This window comes from Pelodiscus sinensis, chromosome 22 (genome assembly GCF_052426305.1).
Source record: "Pelodiscus sinensis isolate ZL-2025 chromosome 22, ASM5242630v1, whole genome shotgun sequence".
In the NCBI taxonomy this organism is placed as follows: Eukaryota; Metazoa; Chordata; order Testudines; family Trionychidae; genus Pelodiscus; species Pelodiscus sinensis.
In genome coordinates, this window is record NC_143073.1 from 2858186 (window position 1) to 2877519 (window position 19334).

The window sequence follows — 19334 nt, forward strand, 5'->3', positions numbered from 1 at the left end:
CCAGGGAAAGGGGGCAGGGGTGTCAGCAGAGGCCCGGGGGGGGGGTACAGCCATTGTGCAGTCTGTCCCTTCACCTTCCCACCAGGCACGCCTCTGCCCACAGCCCCCCCGGCAGCGCCAAGGGTACCAGGGCCTGCTGGGATTGTCTCCACGGCGGGAGATGGGGCTGGAGACACGGAGCACGGCTGCTCTCCGGGGAAGTGCCCGGGCTGGCTCTGTGGAAGGGGAGACCTCAGGCCGCAAAGCCCTTCTCCGCCAGGCCCGCTGCCCCCGTGGGGCTGGGCTAAGCCAGGCGGGGAACCCCTGGGGGTCAGGCGCCCTCGGGATCGCCACTGCAGCGGGCAGGGCGGCAGCACGCGTGGGGCTGGCCACGTGGGGGCTGGCCCAGGGCCGAAGGGGAGTCCTGCCTCAACCCCCTGCAGCCGTGGCCGGGCCGGGCTTTGGCCGCATTAGAACGCAGGGCAGCCCGCGGAGCAGGATGGGACGGCCCCCAGCCGAGAAGCCGGCCCGCGCTGCTGTTGGGACACTCCCAGCTTGTTTCACGGGGACTAGCGGGAGGCAGTGTTGCCTAGTGGCTAGAGTCCAGCTGCCCGCCCTGGGGCCGCCCCTCTCCCCGAGCATTTCTGCACAAGAGGAAGTCGGTCCCTAAAAATAGCCCCTTGGCCCCAGGGGAGTGGCGTGCTGGGTACAGCAGGCGACAGGGAAGCGAGGCTGCCCCGCACGGCCACCCATTGTTGTGCGCTCCGCGACTTGGCACCTGCCTCCCCATTGTCTGGGCAGCGCAGCACTCGGGCTATTCACAGCCAGGCTCCGCCACACAGCTCCGACTGCCACGGTGCTGCCCCCGTCTACCCCTGCGGCATCCAGCCCTCCAGAGGGACCCCCACTGGCGCCCCTGCATGGTGGGCACTGGCAGGGCTGGCGTCTCTCCTGCAGCCGGACTTGTCAGCTCCCCCGTGCAGGGTCATGGGGTGCCTAGGGCACAGCTGCGGGCCCAGGCAGCAAGGGGCTGCGGGCTGGGATTCGGCACCGTGCTCATGCTGCTTGGCAAAGCCGAGTAAGCAGAGACTCGCCCCTCGCTCGCTGGCGCCACAGATCGGCAGCTCAGCCGGTTCCCTCGAGAGCAGGGACCGTCCAGGACCAGTTGGCACGGTGCCCTGGAGGAAGTGACCCCACCTCGGGCTCCTGTGAGCCAGCAGGGGTAGGGGGCAGGCAGGAAGCCCCCGCAGAGCCTACGGCGGGACTAAGGGGCTGGCTCCACGCTGGAGGCAGGAGACCAAACCAGGTGGGCCTGTGTATGAGGCAGGGCCCTCAAGCGGGGCTCCCATTTCAGGGGAGACATGCAGCCCCCACCGCACTGTGCTGGCCTGATGCTGATGCTGATGCTGCTCCAGCCCAGCCCCCTGCAGGCAGGGCCAGAGCCCCCCCACCGCAGCCAGGCAGCCGCAGAGGAGGGACCGGCAGGGCAGGGGCCCTGCAGCCAAGGAGGGACAGTCAGGCAGCCAGCACGGGAGCCCAGGCGGGTGGTTGGAGCAGCCAGGTGGGGGCAGGGGCGCACGTGCACAGTCTGTCCTGAGAGGCCCTGGACACAGAAGGGGCTGGAAGGGTGGGAGGGGCAAGAAGCAAAAAGGGGTTTTGCCCCAGAGCAAAGGACGACTCCTGGGTTCGGTCCCCAGCCCTGCAGGGCACGGCCCACAGCAGCCACTGCCCACACTGGCACTGCTGCTGCCTGGCCTAGCGGCTGTCTGAAGGGGGCTACGGGCTGCCCCCTCCCACCCCAGATGCAGCCCCATACGGCGCAAGCCGTGGTGAATCTGATGGGGAGCCCTGTTCCTCCCACGGGGCCCTGGGCTGTGCAGAGTGCCCTGGGCTAGCTGCAGTTGGGGGTCACCCCTCCACGGATCTGCCACCAGCTAGGGCCAGCCTCAGCCGCTATCGAGACGGCGTTAACCCTTCCCGGCTGGGCAGCCCAGGGCCGGCTGCAGGCCGAGGACCGTTCCTGAGGCAGAGAAATGCCCAGTCTGTTCGGGCACGGAGCCGCCTGGGGCCTCGCGACCCTAACCTTTCCCCCACCCCGTGCACACAGGATGGGTGGGACAGAAGGGTTCCTGGCAATTCACCAGGCAGGTGGCTTGATGCCCCACACAGCGCCGCCCTCTGGCGAGGGGGACAGAGTGTGTGGGCTGAGCCACTCTGCGGGAGGATCCCCGGGGCTGCCATGGCACCGGGCAGGTCTGAGCCGAGTCTGGCAGCAGCATGGCAAACTCCAGCTGGCCCAGACCCACGGCTCTGGCAGGGCAGACGCAGCTGCCGCCTGTTAGCCTGCTGAAGGGCTCCCTGCAGAATCCATAACACCCCCGCCCACCTCCCATCCCATGGGGGGGCGCACACACCTTCCCAGCACCCCCACCTCAACGCCCCTGCAGCTCTTTCCCCAGGCACGCCCCCACCCTGTGGCTTTCCAGCTCATGAAAAGCCCGGCAAGCCAAGCCAGGCCAAGCTGGAACCGCCCAGGAAACTGAGCCAGAGCAGCAACAATCCCCTTGGCCCCCCAGCAGGGCGGAAAGGTCCAAGCCGAATGACGCCTGGGGAACCCTGCCACACGGCCCCGGTCTTTATGTGCAGCCTGGCCAGAGCTGGCTCCAGAGGGGCTGACAGGAAGGGCGAGCACCGGCTCCCACGCTCGCCCCAGCCCCAAACACAGGGAGAACCGAGAGCAACCGGAGTCCCAGGCCAGCAGAGCCTGGCTCCAAAGGGGGCCTGGGGTTCAGGACAGGCATGCACACACGTGTCGGGGAGGGCCCCACCCATGGCGTGCAGCATGGGCAGCCGAAGGCCCAGCCCAGATAAAACCCCCACACAAAGGGACGGAGTGCCAGCTTCCAGGGGGAGATCTGAGGGGTCCCACTCAGACGCCAGCAGAGGCCTGGGGAGGTCCAGAGGCCCTGCCACACTGCCAGCTGCTGGGTCACCCCAAAACTGCACCTGGAAGCCAGCAGCCCTGGGGCGCCCCACCCAGACACCAAATCCAGCAACACCTCAGGCGCCAGCTCAGTCCTGAGCCCGCAAGCAACCTGGCCCCCACACGCTCTACCGAGAACCGGGCGGGGCCGCTGGCTCTGGACCCCGGGCCGCTGGCTCTGGACCCCGGGCCGCTGGCTCTGGACCCCGGGCCGCTGGGGCCCTGCCGGGGCGAGGCTAGAACGAGCACCTTGTGTCAGCATTCCACCCAGCCCATGGGCCCCAGGCACAGCCTGCGAGCGCCCGTTCCACAAGGCACCGGGGCTGGGAAATATTGACGAAGAGCAGCCCCCTCCCTGGGGCAGGGACATGGGGAGCCACTGGGGGGGTGCTGCTCGCCTGGGGTGCCCAGCCTGCTCTCCCTTGCCCAGAAGCAGATGCAACCCCGTTCCTCGTCCCTGCACCGCCGAGACCAGGCCACAGAGCATCAGGGCAGCTGGAGCCAGGCTCGAAGGCCCCTCCCCGGCCAGGCACGGCCCCGGCGCGATGCAGCACCTGCCCCGCTGGCTAGGACTGATGAAGAGCATATTGAGACCAGAGTCCAAGCCTGGAAGCTCCGTGCAGGAGTTGGGCTCTCCCCCCAAGCCCCCAGAACTAGCCCTGCCCCGCCACCCAACCCAGCAATGCTCCGCCCCGCAGATCTGCGCCCTGTGAACCCACCAGGAGTCTCAGGCATTCCTCCCCTCCGCCTCTGGGTTTCAAGGGGGGGGTGGAGAAAGGCAGGAGAGCTCCCTCCTCCGCCGGTGTCTCCGATAGCCCCTTCCCACACAACTCTGCCCACGTGACCAGGGCTCTGCCTGGCACCGTACTCGGCCAGACGCCAGCCCAGCTGCCGGGCTGCAAACCCCCGTTAGCGAGTGCCAGGAAACGCGCCGCGCCACATGGATCCACCTCCCCGGGCCTGGCCACGCCGCCGCCCCCCCACCTGTACGGCGCACGCCCCCCGGGCGCCGGGGTCTATTCAGCGCCCCTCTCCCGATAGGTATAAATAACGTGACAGATGTCTACACAGAGTTATTCATATCCCTGCCGGCACGGAGCCCGAGAAAGGGAGCAGGGGGAGAGGAGCGGTTCACCCCACCTCGCCGGGGGGCCGTGCCCGTCCCTGCCAGGGGGCGAGACTGGGCTGACCGGAGAGCAGCATCTCGCTAGACCGGGATTGCGAAGCGGGGGCCTTGCCTCCCGCAGCTGGGACTCGAGGGCCCGCTCAGGGCTGGGCGCTGCCTGTGGCCCAGGTCACGTTTGGAAGCACGGCTGGGCCCGCGGAGCCCGCAAGATAGAACGAGTAACAGGCTGCGAGGGGCACCGCGCCGGGGAAGGGAACAGCCCCCATGGACTCCAGCAACAGCCCAGGAACCCGGCTCCTTGGCCTAACAGCCCTGCCCTCCAGCCGCGGGGGGGGGGGGGGGTGCAAGAGTGAGCGTCAGCGACACCCCCTGGCTATTCACCCTCCCCTAGGGGCTGGGCTGCCGCACCCCATTAGCGGGCACTTCCCCCAGCCCCTGCCCCCACCCGGCAGGACCACCCTTCCCCTGCCGCCTAGAGCAGCTGCAGGCTGAGGGACCAGAGCCAGAAGTATCAAAGCCCTGGCAATGCCCACAGCATGCGGATCCCCCTCCGGGCTGGCGGCTGCTCAGGGCCAGAGAGATGGAGCCGGGTGTGCCCCTGCGTGCCAGCACTTTCGACAGCCCACCCGTGGCCGGGGAGCCAGGTGGGACCCAGGCCACTGGCAGAGCCCAGAATCTGGGGAGGGGGAAGGGAGTCAGAGCCCTGCTCCTGGAGGGCTGAAGCCACAAAGGGCACTCCCCCAAGCCCAGGCGAAGGGGAGCCCACGGCAGGGCACAGGGCTTTCTAACAGCACCGCACGAGGCTCAGCCCGCTGGGGGAGGGAGGGGACGACGCCACCCCACAGGGAAGTTTCCTCTAAACACAACACGGCTGGGGGCAGGCCCCCCTCTCCCCAAGGGGGCAGGGGCAGGCCTGGGGAGTCCCCAGCCACACCGAGCTTCCTAGGCAGGGTCTGTACAGCCCCCACACACGGGGCTTTGCGGCTAACCAGGGCTACCAGATGAGTGGCTCTGGGGAAGCCAGTCCGCCCCAGGAGTGTAGCCGCCCTGGCCCCCCTGCAGCAGGATGGGGGTGGAGCCGCAGGGCAGCCAAGCGGTCCATGGGGAACTGAGCTCTCAGGCAGCAGCTGGAAGGGGGGCCCGGACCCATGGGCAGTGCCCCCTTGCCAGAGGCATCCCGCAGCCCCTGCTCTGTGGCTGGGTTTCCCTGAATAACGTGCCAGGCTCCCAACAGCTGAGCGGCACCAAGTGCCCCACCCACCGGGGGGGAGGGGGGAGGGAGCTGACACTTGGCAAATTACACACAGATCCCTTGTGAGCTCAGAGGATGCAGCCCCACGGCCCCAGGCTGTAACCAGCACCAACCCCCCTCTCCACCCACTGTGTGGGGAGGGATCCTTGTGCGCCAAGTGCCCGGGTCCCTCAGCTCCACTGGGTCTGTGCGCCCGCCCCCCGCACACCCACAGCCGTGCTGCAGACCCAGCGCAGGGCACTGCCAACACAGGGAGGGAGGGGCTGGAGTCCCCCCACCACCTAAGGCTACCAGGTTTTGGGGGGGAGGGGGAGAGGATACATCCCTGCAGGGTTGTGCCACAGGACAGAACCTTTCACCGGAGCTCACTCACGCCTGGGGATGCCAGGGAGGGCTGGAAACCCTACCCCAGCCCCCCCCCCCCCCAGCCTCAGACCTCTGAGCCCCCAGCCCCAGAACTTGCCCATGGTGGGGTACATGCCCCTGCATAGACTCAATGGGGATCCCACTAAACCCCCTCCCTGAGAGAGGGGACCCCCCTCGCGGCCTCTTCAGGAAGGGGATCCCTGCTTGCAGCCCCAGACTCCCTGGGCCCAGCCCCCTGCCAGCACCCCAGGAACACACCCACAAGCCCCTGCACAGACCCAGGAGGGGGAATTCCACTAACTCCCCTCCCTGAGAGGGGAACCCCCTTGCAGCCTCCTCTCGCCTCAGACCTCCCGTGGGCAGAGCCCTCTGCCTGCACCCCAGGAACACGCTGACCAGCCCCTGAACAGACCCAGGAGTGGGGCTCCCACTAGCCCCCTCCCTGAGAAGGGACCGCCCTCACAGCCCCCCCCAGGGAGGGGACTCCCCTTTGCAGCCCCACTCCCTAGCCAGCCCCAGACACACCCTGCCTAGGGTCCGAGTCCCTCCACAGACACAAGGGGGACCCCATTAACCCCCACCTTCCCAGAGAGAGGCACCCCGCACAGCCCCCTGCAGCCTCAGAAGCCCTGGAACACACCCCCAAGAGCAGGGGTCGCCCCCTCGCAGCCCCCCCCCCAGCCTCAGACCCCCCGGACCCCACCCCCTCACAGCCCCCTGCAGCCTCAGAACCCCTGGAACACACCCCCAAGAGCAGGGGTCGCCCCCTCGCAGCCCCCCCCCCAGCCTCAGACCCCCCGGACCCCGCCCCCTCACAGCCCCCTGCAGCCTCAGAGCCCGCCCCCTCGCAGCCCCAGCCCCCAGACCCCGCCCCCTCGCAGCCCCCTGCAACCTCAGCCCCCCGGCCCCGCCCCCTCGCAGCCCCAGCCCCCCAGACCCCGCCCCCTCGCAGCCCCCTGCAGCCTCAGAGCCCGCCCCCTCGCAGCCCCAGCCCCCGGCCCCGCCCCCTCGCAGCCCCCTGCAGCCTCAGAAGCCCTGGAACACACCCCCAAGAGCGGGGGGTCGCCCCCTCGCAGCCCCCCCCAGCCTCAGCCCCCCCGGACCCCGCCCCCTCGCAGCCCCATGCAGCCTCAGCCCCCGCCCCGCCCCCTCGCAGCCCCAGCCCCCCAGACCCCGCCCCCTCGCAGCCCCCCGGGGGGGCGCACCTTGGAGTAGAGCCCCCAGGACAGCTCGGTCTCGATCACCATGACGACGATGCCAAACATGCCGAAGATGAGCGCGTAGTCGCTCAGCCGCTTGCGCTTCTCGAAGAGCGCGCGCCGGTGGCCCAGGCGGTAGCCGATGCTGGGCGGCTTGCGCTTGGGCGCGCGGGCGGCGGCGGGCGGCGGCGCGGGCGGGGCGGCGGGGGGGGCGGCGCGGGGGGGCCGCGGGGCTGCAGCGGCTGCGCCTCGGGCTCGGCCTCCAGCAGGTTGCGGCGCGAGGCGCTCAGGCGGCTCAGGGGCTTCATGCCGCCGCCGCTGTACTTGCAGGAGCTCACGGCGATCTCGGTGAAGGGGTTGCTGTCCCGCCGCGGCGCCTGCGGGCTGGGCTGCCGGTGGCGCGCGGGGGCCGGGCCGGGCGAGGCGAGCAGCAGGGCCCCGGCCCGCGGGGGCTGCTCGGGGGCCCCCGGCGGCGCCTCCATGCTCGGGGGCTCCCGGCGCGCGGGCGGGGCGGCTGGGCGCCTTCGCCGGGGCTGCGCTGCGGGCGCCTTGTGCTCGCCGGCCCCGCCCCCGGGCCCGGCCCCGCCCGCGGGGAGGGGCGGGGCGGGGCCGCGCGGGGCACGGCGGGAGTTGTAGTTGGCCGCGTGCCCGGGAGGGGGGGGCGGGGCTGCCGGTTGGGGAGGGGGCATGGTGGGGATGAGGGCTTCACGGGGGGGGGGGGGGGGTTAACAGGTGGGCTGGGTGCAGGGGGAGGGGAGGGGGGTGCATGGGCAGGAGGAGGTGGGGGGTTAACAGGTGGGTGCAGGGGGAGGGGAGGGGGGTGCATAGGCAGGAGGGGGTGGGGGGTTAACAGGTGGGTTGGGTGCAGGGGGGAGGGGAGGGGGGTGCATAGGCAGGAGGGGGTGGGGGGTTAACAGGTGGGTGCATGGGGAGGGGAGGCGGGTGCATAGGCAGGAGGGGGTGGAGGGTTAACAGGTGGGTTGGGTGCATGGGGAAGGGAAGGGGTGCATGGGTGGGAGGGGTGGGGGGTTAACAGGTGGGTTGGGTGCAGGGGGAGGGGAGGGGGGTGCATAGGCAGGAGGGGGTGGGGGTTAAAAGGAGGGTTGGGTGCATGGGGAAGGGAGGGGGTGCATGGGCGGGAGCAGGATGGGGGGTTAACAGGTGGGCTGGGTGCAGGGGGAGGGGAGGGGGGTGCATAGGCAGGAGGGGATGGGGGTTAAAAGGAGGGTTGGGTGCATGGGGAAGGGAGGGGGTGCATGGGCGGGAGCAGGATGGGGGGTTAAGAGGTGGGCTGGGGAGGGGTGGGGGTGTGCAGGGGCGGGAGGGTGCCTAGTGGGGACAGGATGTTCAGGCAGGCGTTGGATGCATGGCGGGGGGTGGGAGGGTCGGGGGGGTGCTTGGGTGGAAGTTGAGGTGGGGACAGGAGGTGCATGGGTGCTGCAGTGTATTGGGGCCTGAATTCCTTTCCCAAGTGCAGCAGAAATGGAAATTACCTACATCACAGAGATTTTGGGGTGGTTTGTGAACTGACCCCTCGTTTTTTCTTCTGCCCTTCTCCTCCCAGAGAGCCGGACCCACTGGGGGAGCTGTCTGGAAACGGTTCACCAGCCTCCCTCCCTGCTCTACACAGCCCCCTGCTCCCGCGGTGGCCGCCCCAGGGCAAAGGAGAGGTGCTGAGTGTAAAGCGGCCTGGGTGTGTGACCCGGGGTCCGTACTCGCACCAGACACTCACCCTCTGAGGTGAGCAGCTGCTTGGCCTGTGAGAAGCCTGGGAACGGCCCCAAATCCATCTGTCTCGGGTCTGCTCTGTCCTGGCGGAGGCCAGACTTTCCCACGGTTGCCTTGCAGCCACTTCTGGAGAGGGGCGTGGCTGCAGTTTAACAGCCCACAGCAGTGTCAGGACACCAGCTGTAACGGCCGGGGGATGTTGCCTGACAGGGAGGGATTTGCAGGGTTAGCGCTTGGCCGGGACAAGAGATTTCACAACCTGCCTTCTAGGGAGAGTCCCCGAGGGTCGCTGATGGCAGCAGCCACCCCGCATGGGCACTGATTCAGCGGGCACGAGCACCCCCTGCTGAAGCCCCAGCGGGGTGTTCTCCAGCGCTGCAGGCGGAGCGTGGTCCTTCCAGGGGTCCTGCTCAGCTTAGAGAGTTGGGGGGGGGGGGAGCACAGCCTGGGCTGGAATGGCCCCGGGCTTCAGATACAAACTTGCTCTGGCTTCATGCTGTTGGGAGCAGGACAGGTGCCCCCGGCCTGTCTCCCTCACCTGGAGCCAGCCACGTGCAGGTAAACGAGGCCGCGTGGTCATCCAGCCAGCAGGAGCGTTCTGGCTCAGCCTACAGGGCAAGGGGGGTTGGAAAGAGAGCCCCGTTAGCAGGGGCATTGCTAGCTCTCCAGGAAGGGGAGGCAGCTGCCCTCTCTTTGCGCCTGTGTGCTCCCGGCTGGCCTTTGCCGCGCTCAGATGCAGGCTGCCGGCATCTCACCAGCTCCTGTCACTCTTCCAGTGGCCCTGCTGGGCCACCGGGCTGTTTTCTCCCTGCGTCTCACCGGCCGCATCGGGCTCGCTCGGGTTGATCCAGCCACGTGCGTCGGCTCAGGTACAATGGGGCACGTTCCCCAGCCCGGGTTCCCCAGCTCCCGGATGCCCGTGCCAGGTGCAGCGGAGAGGCAAAGGGCTGCGTTAATTAAATGGAACAGTTAACAGCCTCAGAGGGAGGCCTCTGTCCCCTGCTAGTGGTTTGGCTTCAGATGCCAACAGACTGTAATTGCTGTTTCCTGCAGCATTAAATATGAATGGCTCGGGTTCTGCTGTTCCCATGCCAGGACTGCGTGTGCCAAGTGGCCGTCTCCAGCCACTGGGATCCTGGTTGTCTTCTTGCAGAGATTTAATCAAGAAATGGCTTTTAATTGCCCCAGCTATTAGTCACTGGCGCCCATCTCCCAGCTGGCAAGCTCCCTGCTTTCAGTCTGGGATGGCAAACTCATTCCTGAGTGAGCCTGGCTACTGCAGGCAGCCCCCCCCCAACATAGCCCCCCTCCAGGGTAACCCCTGACATTCCAGCAGCTAGAACAAGCTCAGATGGGCCCAGTCCGGCCCGGTAGCAAAGTTCCCAGATTCTGCAGAGGAGGCGGCGGAGGAGCGGTAGTAACATCAGAGCTCACCTTCCTGGGGCGATCCCTGTGCAGCTCCTCGCAGGACGGGGCCTCCATTTCCTGGAGGTTAGGAACAACTCAAAGGAACTGACGACTCACATGGTCCCCCTGGCCGGCGGTGCGTGCGCGTACTTGTACCAGCCCTGCCCTTTGCTGAGTAACTGTGTGTCATAGGCCCGCTACTGTCTCCAGCGGAAGACGATTCTCCATTGGGCCAAGCAGCAGCGAGCGGGACTCTAGAGCATGGGAATCCAGGTTTGAACCCTGGTAGCTGCAGCGGATGGCCCAGAGCAGTGCTTTGGCTGAGGTCAGACGCAGGCACCGGTTGCATCCGACCCTCTCTCGATTGCCCGAGTGCTGTTTGCTTCTGGTGCTGCGAGATGGGCCTCGCTGGCCCATCTCACCCCCCATTCCAGCCCGTCTGTGCTGCCAGCGGGGCAGGGGAGCACCCCCCCCCCCCCCAACAGCGCTTCCCACGGGTGTTCACGGATCCCACAGCGGGCACCTCGTGCAAAACTCTCTTCGTGCCTCCGTGTGGCCTGGGGTGACCCTGGGGCCGAGGTACCAAGGTGGCATGGTGAGCGGAGCAGCAGGTCCTGCCAGCTGTGGCTCTGCCGTGGCCTGCGAGGCCCAGGACTCCGCCTCGAGAGATGCCCTTTGCCACAGGGAAGCAAAGCACCCGATGCAGGAGAAAGGAGGCAGCCGGCCAAGGGCTGAACTCCGTGTCCCCCCATCTGCTGGCTGCACGTGGGCCAGACTGAGCCAGCTGGGTCCAAGTGGCTGCCTTGAAACTCCAGCTTTGTCACGGACGCTGCCCCTTGTGGAGGGGCTGGGCTGGGTCCCCCCGAACTGCCTGGCAGCCCCCCAGAGCAACGGGTGCCGGCTGCCCTTGGACACCAGGCCAGAGGCACCATGGGGCTGGCTGGCTGCAGCAGCTCCCCAGCTGGTGGGTGCCTGCCTGCCTCTGCCCCACGCCCTGCTGGTGTGCAGCTGGGTCCCTCGGCTGCTGCTTAATGAGGTGTGTGGCGACCCCTGCTGGCACATCTCTGCCTAGCGACCAGCGTGGGGAGCCCTGCCTGCCACCTCCCTTCCCCCGACTGTACCCCCTGGCCAGGCCAGGCACCTGTCGGTGAGCCGTGGCTCCCCCTTTGTTCCACCTGCCTGGGGGCAGGGTGTTCCCGGGGCTGCTGCAGGAGTGGGGCTGCCCCCCCCCATTTCCTGCTGGTGGCTTTTGCTGTTCTCTGCAGAGCAGCCCCCAAACTCCCTGCACCACCGGCTGGTAGCAGCAAGCTCTGCCTCTTGGCGGCGCTGCCAGAGCTGGTCCCCATCGGGGGGCCGAGGGCAGCCTCCCCCGGCGCGCTGTACGGCCTCTGGCTGCTGCAGCGGGGAGCCCCCTACCCCCAGCTGGCGCTGCGGTAAAGGTTGCCATGGACACAGCTTCCTGCTGTCAGCACCGGGCTGTGGGGAGTAGGCATGTGCCAGGTGGAGGCCTGCCCGCAGGGCTGGGCCAGGGCAGCGGATGCCAACGCTGCTCGGAAACAAGCCACAAGCACACTTGCCCCAGCTGGCAGCAGGTCCTTGGGTGGGCAGGGAGGGCTCCCGAGTCTGGCATAGGCCTGCGCCCGGTGGGACCTCAGCCCCGGGAGAGGAAACACCACAGCCGGGGGCAGCTGCAGGACGGTCTGCGGCCAGTCCTGGCAGTAGCGGCGTGTGCCCAGCTCTGGCACAGTGGGCATGAAGGGGGGGTTACCCCTCCCAGAGCTGGTGCCCAGGCCTCCCCACAGAGGCTGTGCTTTGGGGCATGACCCCGGAGGCGCCTGCCCCCCCAGTTCAGCTCAAGGTGATGCTGCCCTTTTAAAGCATCTCCCCCCACTGCTGCGATTATATAATGTCTCCTAATCGCCTTAGATGTGATTTTTGACGAGGCTGAGGGTAGCAGACAGAGGCTGAGGATTACGGGCGGCAGCTGGAGGCAGGAGTTAACAGAGGCCAGCTGGGAGCAGGGTACCCGCATGCCCCGTACCAAGCAGAGCAGCACAGCCCAGCCACCCCGGAGCACGGCCCATCTCCGTGAGCCCCTGGGCCGGGCAGTGCTTACATGCCCTGCAAAGATATTAAACCGTCCAAGGCCGGCAGCTGGGTCATGCAGCCGGATTTCTTCGCTCCCGAGAGTTCCACCCAAGCAGAGAGAGAGAGAGAGAGAGAGAGAGAGAAACAGGCTGCTCCCGGGGCAGCCGGACCGCTGGCCTACCCTGGCTGGCTGCTGGGATCCCGGAAATGGAAAGCGACCACCCACGCTGTCCGTGAGCACAGGAGCCTGCCCATGCGCCAGGCTACCCCCCAGTGCCCATTGCTGGCTGCTGCGGTCAGCCTCAGGGCCTCCCCACAACTCACTGCCGGGAGAGGGACCCAATCAATCCCTGTTCCCGTCCCCTCCTGGACCCCCCGGCTGCCTGAGGGGGGGTGCTGCCCCTCCCCAGCGCCTGCAGCTGCACAGCTGGCCTGGCCCAGAGGTTGCCCCCAGGAAACTCCCCCTGCCAGCAGGCGAAGGGACCTCAACCGACCCCACCACCCTCCATCAGCCTGGCTGAGCTGAACACGCCTGCACCCAGCTGCCTGGCTTGGGGGTTTCCCCCTGGCTAGCAAGGGGCACAGCAGGACCCAGAGGTCAGCTCAGCTGTAACCGCAGGCCATGCAATGCAGCTGGGGCAGGGAACGACAGCTCTACAGCTCCCGCAGAGAGAGGGGCTGGGCTGGGCCCCGCAGCCACGTCCCCCCAAAGGGTCCCCCACAGCTCCTGCCTGCCGGGGTGGAACTGGGGCGTGGGGAGAGGCCCAAGCCCCCACTCACTAGGCGGCTGCTGGGGTCCAGCAGAGGCCCCAGGCCCCATCCCCAGTGCAGCCTGCCGGCCCAGCCCCCCACCCTGCCCCCGCCAGCTGCTCCACAGGGAAGTCAGGTTGCAGCCGACCTGGCTAATCCACAGGGAATGGCTGCAGCAAGCCCAGGACCCACAGCGCACGGCACCCTGCTGCTGCGCCCCCACCACGCCGGGCCAGGCGCTAACCCGCTAACCCGCGCCCGCGGGGGGCTCCCGGCTCTGGGAGGGACGTGCACTCAGCCGGGGGGCCGCGTGCCAGCTGAGACTCAGGCCTGTCGTCTTCCTCCCTGCAGATCCACACAAAGCTGCCCCTGAAACCCAACCAGGGACTCCCCCCCCCCAACCTGCAGCAACTTTCGCAGTCTGGGCTGGGGCTGTTGAGACCCACAACAGCCCCCACTCTCTGCCCCTGCTGTCCCAGCCCCGAGCCCCCCCTCAAAACCCACAACAGCCCCCACTCTCTGCCCCTGCTGTCCCAGTCCCCAGCCCCCCCTTGAGACCCACAACAGCCCCTGCTATCCCAGCCCCGAGCCCCCCTCAAGACCCACAACAGCCCCCACTCTCTGCCCCTGCTGTCCCAGCCCCGAGCCCCCCTCGAGACCCACAACAGCCCCCGCTATCCCAGCCCCGAGCCCCCCTCTTGAGACCCACAACAGCCCCCACTCTCTGCCCCTGCTGTCCCAGCCCCGAGCCCCCCTCGAGACCCACAACAGCCCCCACTCTCTGCCCCTGCTGTCCCAGCCCTGAGCCCCCCCTTGAGACCCACAACAGCCCCCACTCTCTGCCCCTGCTGTCTCAGCCCCAAGCCCCCCTCGAGACCCACAACAGCCCCCACTCTCTGCCCCTGCTGTCCCAACCCCCAGCCCCCCCTTGAGACCCACAACAGCCCCCACTCTCTGCCCCTGCTATCCCAGCCCCGAGCCCCCCTTGAGACCCACAACAGCCCCCACTCTCTGCCCCTGCTGTCCCAGCCCCGAGCCCCCCTTGAGACCCACAACAGCCCCCACTCTCTGCCCCTGCTGTCCCAGCCCCGAGCCCCCCTCGAGACCCACAACAGCCCCCACTCTCTGCCCCTGCTGTCCCAGCCCCCCCTTGAGACCCACAACAGCCCCCACTCTCTGCCCCTGCTGTCCCAGCCCCGAGCCCCCCTCGAGACCCACAACAGCCCCCACTCTCTGCCCCTGCTGTCCCAGCCCCCCCTTGAGACCCACAACAGCCCCCACTCTCTGCCCCTGCTGTCCCAGTCCCCAGCCCCCCTCGAGACCCACAACAGCCCCCACTCTCTGCCCCTGCTATCCCAGCCCCGAGTCCCCCCTTGAGACCCACAACAGCCCCCGCTATCCCAGCCCCCCCTTCCCACCCCCATGATCCTGGCTCAGGCTTTTCCTTGGGCCAAGTGGGTCAGATGTGGCCATGTATTCACTGTCGGCGAGGGACCAGCCCCTGGCTCTGGCCTGAGCTCCGCGCTGGAGGCTAAGCGGCTGGCGTGTGACACACGACATGCTATGGCATGGGGGGGAAGGGGGGCTGGGCCTGGCCTGTCCCCCCCTCCAAATGGCTGCATTAATGCAGGCCCCCCGCCCCCCTCAGCCCCCCCCCCGCCCCAGGGCTGGCTTGGAGCTGGAAAGGCCCCGTGTCCCCTGCCCCAGAGCCAGGCAGCGCAGCCTGGAGCTGCACCCGCAACCACCCAGCTGTGAGGCCAGGCAGTGGCTGCTGGAGGCTGCGGCCCAGCGGCTGCACCGTTGCTACAAGGCCACTAGAGGGAGCCACGCCTGGTCCCGGCCCCAGGCCACAGAGCAGGATAGGACCCTATGTGGGAAGTGGGGCTGCCAGCCAGAGCTGCGGGGGGGGGTGACACTGAGCCCACCCCCACCCCCTGGGGCTGCCCCAGCTCCTGCCCTCCCAGGCCCCCGGCTGGGCCCGCGCTGGAGCAATTCATGGGCCAGGGGAACGAGCCATCGCGTCTGCAGCGGGGAGACCCCGGCGCCGCCCCGGTTCCCTCCCAGCCACAGGCACCCCCCGCCGGTGAGTGCAGCGCACTAGGCCTGGAAGGGCCTCGCCATGGGCCAGCCCTGCCCCCTGGCCGGACCAAGCCCCCTCTAGCCCCCCCACCAGGGTTTCTCCGGCTGCTCTTGCAACCCTCCAGTGGCAGGTCCCAGGGATGCCCCGGGGGCCCAGAAGTGTTTCCGAACGCCCCCCGGCCCGGCCTCGCTGCCATTTGAGCCCATTGCTCCTGGTCCTCGGCCGCTCGAGAGGCCTTCGGGCCGCAGGCCACAGCCCGCGAGCCACCGGCCGTCCTGGGGCAGTGCCCGGGAACAGGCTGCCCCACCCCCACGCTGCCTGTGGGGAGGGGGAAGGCGTGACTAGCTGAGCCCCTCCCCCGCCGCCCAGCGCCAGGGGGCCCACGCGGTAAATAGCAGGCGCACAGCGGAGGCGTTTCTCACCCGTCGGCTTTATTGCAAGTGCCACGACACCGCGCTGCGGTCGCCCCCCTCGGGGGAGGGGCCCGGCAAGCAGGCGGCACTAGGGCGAGGCAGACGCACGGACGCCAGCCTGGCCCCAACGCCGCGCGACCCGGGCAAAGCAAGTCAGCCAAGTGCCTGGCAAACCTCCCACGGCGGCTCTCGCCCACGGGGCCCCTCCCTGGCAGGGCCGGAGGGCAGTCTGCCTCCCCTCTCATCTCCCGCCGCCCCCGGGCTGGGGGCACCGCTCAGCCCGCCCAGCCGACAGCGAGCTCGCAGCAGGCGCGGGATGGGCACGGGCTGCGCCGGGACCGGAGAGCAGAGCAGGGTGCAGCAGGCTGGCGTGGGCGCCAGCAGCAAGGCACAGAACGCTGCCCCACGTGGGGCCCGGCTCTGCAGGGAGGCGAGGGGCTAAGCAGGGGTAGCGCCGCTGAACATTCACAGCGCGGGCGACAGCAGCCCCGGGCTACGCTGCCAGCGAGGGGAACGGGACCCGGCGAGCCAGGCCTGCTCTGTCCCCAAGCCAGGGGTTCCGAACCCGGGGCCACCAGGTCGGTGTCTGAAACCTCCTGGCCTGAGCAGGGGGCGGATGAGGCCACTGCAGCCCCAGCAGGGAAGGCGTCATTCCCGACAGCAGGGACCTGTCGTCCACCCCCGGGGTGCAGGGATCGCCCCGGAGGCGGAGGGCAGGGCCAGCAGCCCTGCTCGGGGGCACTGCGGGTCTCTGGTCCCAGTGTGGGTTAGCTGGCCCCATGGGGGAGAGCTGGGCAGCGCCAACAGCAAGGCACCGTGCAAACCCCTGCAACGGGCTCTGAAAAGAGCCTCTCGAACCAGGTGTCTGCCCCGGGGATTGGATTCTGCGTGCAGCCCCCACTCAGCGCGCGCCCCCCCCATTGCAGCCAGGCATGCAGCGCCTCCCACAGCAGCGCCCAGCCCGGCCCCCTCCCCCCGGCCGCGCCCGCGCCGTCACAGCTTGCTGCAGATGAAGCCCAGCAGCTCCTCCAGCTGGCTGTCCAAGGACAGCTCGTCCCCGTCGTTGGTGATGATCCAGTCAAAGGTCACGCCCTGGTCCAGGCCACACTCGGACTCTGCGTCGTCCACCCCTGCGGAGGAGCAAGCCCAGCAGCGGGAGCCCTGTATAAGCCGACCGGGGTGACCCACAGCCGGCCCCCCCCACCTGGCGCTGGCCCAAGGGGGTGCCATGTGCATGCTCCAGCCACAGGAGTGAGGTCCCAGGCAGGGAAGGGGAGCTACCTAGCAATCACTACACAGCACGGCCGGGCAAACGCTGCTTCCCGAGCCAGCCCCCGAGCACCCACCTCGGCTCAGCTGCAGGGAGCAACTTGGGGGCAGCATGGCCAGCCCCGGGCTCGTCCAGGCCCAGCAGTCGAAGGAGCTCCCCGGGGAGCGGAGGGGGCCCGCACGTCTGACAGGCCACAGGGCGCAGACCCCCGGCTCGCCACATGCCGGTGCCTGGCAGTTCTCAGCTGGTGCCGTCCCCCGGCTGGGGCCACTCACCTGCCACGAACACCCAGTTCCTCTTCTTCCGCGTCTCCTCCGCCGCCACCACCCGCACCACCTGCACCGCCGCCCCGTACACGGCCTGGAACCACTCCACGTCCGAGAGGCGCCGGGTGTCACTCACCACCTGCGGGGGCAAGGAGCCGTCACGGGGCTGCCGGGCCGGGCGAGCAGCTCCTGCCTGGCCCCTGCTTACCCAGACGGGCTGCGTCACGCCCTCCACCACGATCCTGCAGAAGAAGCCAGGGTCCGTGTTGCGCTTCTCCTCCCCCCAGCGGATCATGTCCTGCCGGTAGGTCTCCTTGTAGTCGCTAGCGTCCAGCAGCCGCTGGAAATCCAGCCCGTGCTCCTGCGGGGAGAGACCAGGCGGCCCTGAGCGCGGGCCCAGCGCTCCCAGGGCCAGCCGGGCTGCGGGAAGGGGGCGGTACCTTGGCGTACTGCTCCTTGAGGGGCGCCGAGAGCTGCAGGATGGCGCAGACGTCCGGCCCCAACCTGCCAGAGGGAGGCACAAGCGGTTGGCGGGGGAAGGGCTGTGGCCCCCGCTCCTGCCCAGCCCCCGGGAAGAGCCAAGGAGCCGCCCCGAGCCGCACCCTGGGGTGGGCAACCGGGGCTGCTGCCAAGTCTGAGCCCAACCCCGGGGGGAGGGCCAGGCTGCAGCCAGCCAAATTCCCCCCCCGGGCCTTAGACTGCTCCCCCCACGGAGGTACCCTAAGGGGATCCCCCCATGGGCTCCCTGCCTTAGGTGCTGCCCCCACCCCCTGCAGCCCCAACCCCCACGTCACCCCTCCCCCACCCTGCTGCCCCCCCACCCCGTGTCACCCCTTCCCCTGCAGTGTCCTGACCCCCATGTCACCCCTCCCCCACCCCTGCTGCCCCCCCACCCCGTGTCACCCCTTCCCCTGCAGTGTCCTGACCCCCACGTCACCCCTCCCCCACCCTGCTGCCCCCCCGTGTCACCCCTTCCCCTGCAGTGTCCTGACCCCCATGTCACCCCTCCCCCACCCTGCCCCCCCCCACCCCTGTCACCCCTCCCCCACCCTGCTGCCCCCCCACCCCGTGTCACCCCTTCCCCTGCAGTGTCCTGACCCCCATGTCACCCCTCCCCCACCCTGCTGCCCCCCCACCCCGTGTCACCCCTTCCCCTGCAGTGTCCTGACCCCCATGCCCCTGCCCCCCTCCCCCCATGTCACCCCTCCCCCACCCCTGTTGTCCCCCCACCCCACGTCACCCAACTGCCCCTCCCTCCTGCCCCTGAACTGCGTCACTGCCGAGGCCTCCCCCGCCCGGCCCGGTACCGGTTCTGAATTTCCTCCGCCACGAAGTCCTTGCCCGACTTCCTCTTGCCGCTCAGCAGCAGCACCAGGCGCGGCAGCCAGGCCATGGGGCCGCTGACACCCCCGCCCGCCCGGCGCACGTGGGCCCGCCCGGCTCGCACCACCCGCGCGGGGGGGCCGAACACCTCACGCCCCTGCCGGCCCAAAGGCCCTCCCCCTCGGGCCCGACGTGGTGCGGCCCATCCCTCCTTTGCTTGACATGGGCCGGCCCATGCCAGGCGCCGCGGCGCACGGGGGAGCGATACCACTGCACTCAAGGGGGGAAGACGGAGAGTGGTGCCTCCCGGAAAGGGAGGAGTCAAGCTTGCTGGGGGAGGAGACTCCATAGCACCACCTGAGTCCCCACCCCCCCTCACAGCGCCCCCTACTGAGTCTCCTCCTCCTGCAGCACAGCGCCCCCTGCTGGCCCCCCCTCTGCAGCACAGCGCCCCCTGCTGGCCCCCCTCTGCAGCACAGCGCTCCTTGCTGAGTCCCACCCACTGAAGCACAGCGCCCCCTGCTGGCCCCCCCATTTCCCGCCCCCCCCCTGCTGGCCCCCCCTCTGCAGCACAGGGCTCCTTGCTGAGTCCCACCCACTGAAGCACAGCGCCCCCTGCTGGCCCGCCCCCCATTTCCCACAGCACAGCGCCCCCTGCTGGGCCTTGCCCCCTGCAGCACAGCACCCCCTGCTGGGCCCCACCCCCTGCAGCACAGCACCCCCTGCTGGGCCCCGCCCCCTGCAGCACAGCTCCCCCTGCTGAGTCCCAACCACTGCAGCACAGCACCCCCTGCTGGGCCCCGCCCCCTGCAGCGCAGCACCCCCTGCTGGGCCCCACCCCCTGCAGCACAGCGCCCTCTGCTGGGGCCCCACCCCCTACAGCACAGCACCCCCAGCATCCTTGGGGCATGAGGCCAACACTGATTGCCAAGGGCCAGCACCCAGCTGAACCCTCCAGCACCCTGCGCCTCTCACAAGGGTTCCAGGCTCAGCCAGCTGTTACCTCTCCCGAGGGAGCCTGGTCTCCCTAAGACAGCCCAGGCAGATCCACACTTGCTGAGTCTCAGCACTTGCTCCAGGGCACGGGGCGGAGCTGAACTCTGC

The 19334-nt window shown here is 69.2% G+C and overlaps 2 protein-coding genes across 3 annotated transcripts in view; both read right to left on the reverse strand.

Annotated features, from left to right (window-relative positions):
• KCNN3 (potassium calcium-activated channel subfamily N member 3) overlaps positions 1-7473 on the reverse strand; it is a 69697-nt gene extending 62224 nt beyond the window's left edge. Inside the window, exon 1 of one of the 2 annotated variants that reach the window (XM_089772792.1) lies at positions 6912-7473. In XM_089772792.1, the coding sequence (XP_089628918.1) occupies positions 6912-6971 (60 nt within the window). In that variant the 5' untranslated portion in view covers positions 6972-7473. The remainder of the gene's footprint in view (positions 1-6911) is intronic. The other variant, XM_089772791.1, reaches the window with a different exon arrangement.
• Positions 7474-15368: 7895 nt separating this feature from the next.
• PMVK (phosphomevalonate kinase) lies at positions 15369-18555 on the reverse strand. Its single transcript, XM_075907552.2, has 5 exons — positions 18215-18555; positions 17348-17411; positions 17116-17268; positions 16917-17046; positions 15369-16501 (listed from the first exon to the last, which is right to left on the reverse strand). The coding sequence occupies exons 1-5, from the start codon at positions 18298-18300 to the stop codon at positions 16365-16367; spliced, it is 570 nt and encodes a 189-aa protein (XP_075763667.2). The 5' UTR covers positions 18301-18555; the 3' UTR covers positions 15369-16364.
• Positions 18556-19334: the final 779 nt, after the last annotated feature.

What these genes read in the sequence shown, in the direction of transcription:
- PMVK (XM_075907552.2), bottom strand. Translation starts at nt 18,300, where the DNA reads ATGGCCTGGCTGCCGCGCCTGGTGCTGCTGCTGAGCGGCAAGAGGAAG. An exon ending in GCGGAGGAAATTCAGAACCG is followed by an intron (nt 17,412 to 18,214) that starts GTACCGGGCCGG and finishes TCCCTCTGGCAG; the next exon opens with GTTGGGGCCGGACGTCTGCG. An exon ending in GAACTGGGTGTTCGTGGCAG is followed by an intron (nt 16,502 to 16,916) that starts GTGAGTGGCCCC and finishes GCTCCTCCGCAG; the next exon opens with GGGTGGACGACGCAGAGTCC.